The sequence below is a fragment of the Rhagoletis pomonella genome, unplaced genomic scaffold, assembly GCF_013731165.1.
Source record: "Rhagoletis pomonella isolate Grant_MI unplaced genomic scaffold, Rhpom_1.0 Rhpom_scaffold_07782, whole genome shotgun sequence".
Classification (NCBI taxonomy): domain Eukaryota; kingdom Metazoa; phylum Arthropoda; class Insecta; order Diptera; family Tephritidae; genus Rhagoletis; species Rhagoletis pomonella.
Genome location: NW_023466308.1, coordinates 1 through 5,074, shown reverse-complemented (window position 1 = coordinate 5,074; position 5,074 = coordinate 1). Strand labels below are relative to the sequence as shown.

Below are 5,074 nucleotides of genomic sequence, written 5' to 3'. Positions count from 1 at the left end.
GTGGAAGCGATATTCTTTTGCTTGCGTTTCTATGTTTATATCATTTATCAGTTTAAGCACATACGATTAAATGTAAAAAAAAATAATTTTAATTGCGGTTCCGAAAGAAATATTTATTAGTTGCATTTAGTTACGAAAAAATAGCGCCGAAAATCAATCGATTGTGCTGAAGGTGCCGGCTGCTTCCGAAAGGGCCGAAAATGGCACAATGCACACTCATTTTCCATCACTGTCACACATACAATCTTACTATTCTGTTGACTTCGTTTTCCCCTTCCGATAACTTTTTGCTTCCGCGCTTGCCCAGCACCGCTGTGCAAAGCTTTGCACGCGCAGTCGCCCGCGACACATATATGCTGATTTGGGCATCCCTAGCATACGCAATGCAACATGCTGCTGCTGCGGCGGTCAAGTTCAAGTGCACGCAATTGATTTGTATGCGTTTGCACACAAAAGAAAAAAAAAATGCGACAAACAAAAAGCTTGCTTTGACAAATTGGCAGCAAAATTATAAAATTTGAAGCTCAATGTGCAACTGGCGCGTATAAATAGTTGCGTGCGCTTGTGAGGTCGGTCATTGTCGCTTGCTTGCCAGCTTGCACATGCGTTGGAAAACATGTGTGCATACATATCTACTGAAATGCATGCTAAAGGCCGGTCCACATAGAACTTTCGCGTTGGCTTTGGCGTTGGCGTTGGCGTTGGTTTGACAGAACGCACGTTAAAAGTATGCTTGCTACAATGAACGCTTTGACATCTATTGTTTTCATTGTCATCACCAAAGCGAAAATTTTGCAGTGAAAATATAATTTAAAGTGTGTTTGTTTTTTAAAGCTATCGCAATTAAAATGTTGTCTAAAGAAGCGGTTGAAGTCATTTTAATTGCACTAATGATGTACGAGACTCGCGAATGTTTGCGAAAAATAAATTCCCGCCGGGAGTCTTGGGTGAGACCACTTTACTTAAGTCGGGATATCAATGGACTATTTGCATCAAGTTTTGAAGAAATGTATAATAATGACACTGAGCAGTTCAAAAAAACGGTTAGAATGAGCAGAACGATGTTTGACCATCTCCTCGGACTTGTAGGAGAGCGTCTTACTAAGCATTCCAATAGGCCATCAATACCTGCCGCATTAAGACTCTTTTTAACTTTGAAGTAAGGAAATTAAAGACATTAACCTATAATCTTTTGACAAAATAGAAATGAACTTGGTATATTTATAGTTATTTAGCACATGGAGGTAGTCAGCACATGCTCGCCATATCATATAAAATGGGACGCTCCACGGCAAATAAAATCGTTTTGAAAACATGTGAGGTTCTTTGGGATGAACTGGGTGGCATATACTTGTCTATACCAAACCGACATGAATGGAAACGTATTGCAAACGATTTCAATTCGATTTGGAACTTTCCCAATTGTGTAGGTGCTATTGACGGAAAGCACATAATATTAAAGTGCCCTCCTAGCTCGGGATCCTTATTTTACAACTACAAGGGAACATACTCCATCGTACTTTTGGCATGTTGCGATGCTAATTACACGTTTACCTGCATCGATATTGGTGCATATGGCTCTCAAAGTGATGGTGGTGTATTGTGCAATTCGAGCTTTGGGAGAAGACTTTTCAACAACCAATTAGACCTTCCCGAGGATGATATTCTGCCACACTCCACCCTTAGATTTCCTCATTTTTTTGTTGGAGATGCAGCATTTCCCTTAAAAAGCTATATTATGCGACCATATCCTATTGAAATTTTATTCGTTTTTCTAAACATACATATACGCTTTTTAGGAATACGTTTGTCGCCTGACCACGAACTTTTCAATAAGCGTCTTTCAAGAGCTCGGCGCGTTATAGAAAACGCGTTTGGAATTATGACAACTCGCTGGAGAATTCTTCTGTCCCCATTGCAAATGCATCCAACGAGTGCCGAGAGCATTGACAAAGCAACAGTGCTATTACATAACTTTTTAAAAATGCACGATGGCACTTATTGCCCACCAGAATTTGTCGACCAATACCAAGGAGACAATATTGTCGGTGGTTTATGGCGACAGGAAATTACAACGCCCCTTCGACGAACTGGTCGATTAATGGCGAACAATGCCGCCAGAAGTGCTTTCAATTTGAGGGATCAGTTAAAAGACTACATAACCGCGCACCCTATTAATTAAATAATAATATTCTCTTTCATCAATTTGTTCTTAAACTATACTTTTAGATGTACCTATTTTTTCATAAATTCATTCTTTATTAATTAGTATTGGTTGCTATCCCAGAATCCATCGTAGTCTGATTTTTCGTGAAATCTACGAAAATGCGATCACTGGATCCGAATTAAAACGAAGGAGTGAATTAAAAGTATATGCTACGTTCGTAGCTAATCGAATTCAAGGATAGCATTTTCGTAGATTCCACGAAAAATCGGACTACGATGGATTCTGTGATAGCCATGATTAGCACATCATTTTTGTTTTGCTTTTTAAGCACATACAAAAACGATACAACAAGATACAGCCCGCGACAAAACGGTAGCACATCAAAATTTTGATCAGTTTTGACTATATATCTTTTCTTTCTTCATTATTTTTCTATAAAATTATAGCTCATTAGCTAACAAAAATCTTAAAAATCCAAATTCACAAACTTTTCATACCAATTTCAATCATATTTATTAGAATTTCTAATCATTTTTAGTATGCTGTTTTATAACATATACAATTTTACAAATTTTGAAATTTAGATTTATATGGCTTTTGCTGGATAAAGAACTATAATTTAATAAAAAATAAATGAATGTTAAAGACAAAAGAAAAGTAGTAAAAACTGGTCAAAATATTGATGTGCTATCTTTTGTCGCGGGCTGTAGTAAACATTAATTTTTAAATTTTTAATATGTACCACTATTTTAATTCCGAAATTGGTTTTTAAATTAATCATACTCACTGTAAACACCATACATTTTAAATAAAATATTAGTATTATATTGTACATACGTGTGTATGTATAAACATTAACTTTTTATTTTATAATTACAAGGCACAACAAAAAACACCTAAATATAAATTATGAGGATTCAGTGCTCTATTTAAAAACATAAATTATGAGGATTCAGTGCTCTATTTAAAAACATAAATTAAGAGGATTCAATACGCTATTTAAAAACATAAATTAAGAGGATTGAATCCCTTATTTAAAAAAGACTATTTCACTAAGTTGTACACCTGTGTGCACAAATATTGGAGTAGAATTCAAAATGAAATTTTGTGCAACCTAAGAATATTTATTTTTAATAATTTTCATTCAAATTCTAGTTTATAGTAGATTCGAAACTTGGATTTAAACGTATTCGGTTATAAATAAAAATATGATTTAAATGAAAATTATTAAAAATAAATATTCTTAGGTTGCACACAATTTCATTTTGAATTCTACTCCAATATTTGTGAACACAGGTGTAAATAAGTTACGATTACACAGGTACAAAAACAATTTCACAAAGTATTTTTTTGAACACAGGTGCAAATAAGTGTAAGGTACAAAAACAATTTCAGAAAGTTATCAATTACGGATTCGCAAACAGCACAATAGTAACAATTAACTGCAACCCGAAAGCTTTAATAATAGCTAAAAAAATTCAGTTTTCTAAGGTTCTAGAAAGCTATTTATTAAAGCACCGGCTCACAAAAAAAAAATTAAACACAATTGTAATTGAATACGTAGTTTAATATTTCCATTTTCAATGTATCTTGTATCTGTTCTGAATGCTTTAATAAGTAACTATCCAGAACCTTATAGAACTCGTAATTGCGGCTTTTATCAAAGCTTTCGGATTCAGATTGCCTTTCTACGAATTTATTCACTACATCACATAGTGACCCAAATCTCTCATTTGCCTTGTCTTCCATTCGGACCCGTTTTTTTTTTTATGGAGCTAGCATCAATAGAGGCTCTTGGAGAACTAATTTCTTCGCAATTCTCCACCTCTGAGTCCTGTGTGTTGCTGTTAATTGTATCCCCATCCGTTTGGGAGAAATCCAGGCTCGAAAACGTTCTGCAAGTAAACAAGAAAAATGTTATTAATACATATTATATATTTATGTCATCGAGAAACTAAACTGGCAACCAAAAGAGCGTGGTGTTTTTTTTTAATATTTGCAATGTTTTTCAAGTTAAAATGGTTATTTCCTTATAAAAATATGGTTCATGTTTTAATCAAAACCACATAAGTCAGACTTTCATACCTTATACAGAACTTATATATACACTTATACACAAACTTATACTTATATACTTATATACAAAAAACACCATGCACTCACTTTTGATTGCCAGTGCAAACGGCACAATCATTTCAGTTAACTATTTTTAATTGAGTACACCGTCACTGCATGTTTCATTGATAAACTTACCTTCGAGGAGCAACATGATCTTTTAAAAAACTCATTGCCTCCATGTGCGACCATGTTGGCATTTCCTCAGCAGCAGCCCCCGACCGCCCTTTTAATGCAGCAGTCTCCCGGACGAAGCGGTCCCTCAGAGACTTCCACCTCGTTTGACAATGCTTTTCTGCCGGAGGAATTTGATTTAAAACTTATATACAACTTTTAATATATATATGCATACGTACCAGATACGCCCACCAGCTGTGCCACCTTCTCCCAAGCCTTTTCCTTTAAAAATTTGTTTCGGAAAAGGTTGGAGCTTTTATCGTAGAGGCAGGGGTGCGCACTGACAGCTTCTATTAATTTATCTTCCATTTTACCTGCAAATAAAACAATAATACATACATATTTATATCGTTTGTTTGTTTATAAGTGTAATAAACAAGTTTTTACATAAATTAAATGTTTACTCACGTTTTTAAGTGAAAATTCAGTCAATTTAATTTGTTCGCCGCGTCCTTCTCAAATTTTCATTAAATTTATATCCATCAGCTGATTGACAACGCGCGCAAAAAGATGAAAGATGCCCATCTTTTTGCGTGCGATAACTTTGGCGTTGGCGTTGCCGTTGATATGTGGACATGTTCATATAATTGTGCGTATTCATAGTCAGCTGTTAAT

At 34.9% G+C, this 5,074-nt stretch overlaps 2 protein-coding genes across 2 annotated transcripts; one reads left to right on the top strand and one right to left on the bottom strand.

Moving 5' to 3' along the window:
• The first annotated feature begins 695 nt into the window (after nucleotides 1-695).
• LOC118755881 (protein ALP1-like) lies at nucleotides 696-2,182 on the top strand. Its single transcript, XM_036490686.1, has 3 exons — nucleotides 696-727; nucleotides 835-1,159; nucleotides 1,228-2,182. The coding sequence occupies exons 2-3, from the start codon at nucleotides 849-851 to the stop codon at nucleotides 2,180-2,182; spliced, it is 1,266 nt and encodes a 421-aa protein (XP_036346579.1). The 5' UTR covers nucleotides 696-727; nucleotides 835-848.
• A 704-nt stretch (nucleotides 2,183-2,886) lies between these two features.
• Nucleotides 2,887-5,045, bottom strand: LOC118755880 (transcription factor Adf-1-like). Its single transcript, XM_036490685.1, has 4 exons — nucleotides 4,868-5,045; nucleotides 4,639-4,773; nucleotides 4,421-4,577; nucleotides 2,887-4,062 (listed from the first exon to the last, which is right to left on the bottom strand). The coding sequence occupies exons 2-4, from the start codon at nucleotides 4,766-4,768 to the stop codon at nucleotides 3,897-3,899; spliced, it is 453 nt and encodes a 150-aa protein (XP_036346578.1). The 5' UTR covers nucleotides 4,769-4,773; nucleotides 4,868-5,045; the 3' UTR covers nucleotides 2,887-3,896.
• Between the last annotated feature and the right edge of the window lie 29 nt (nucleotides 5,046-5,074).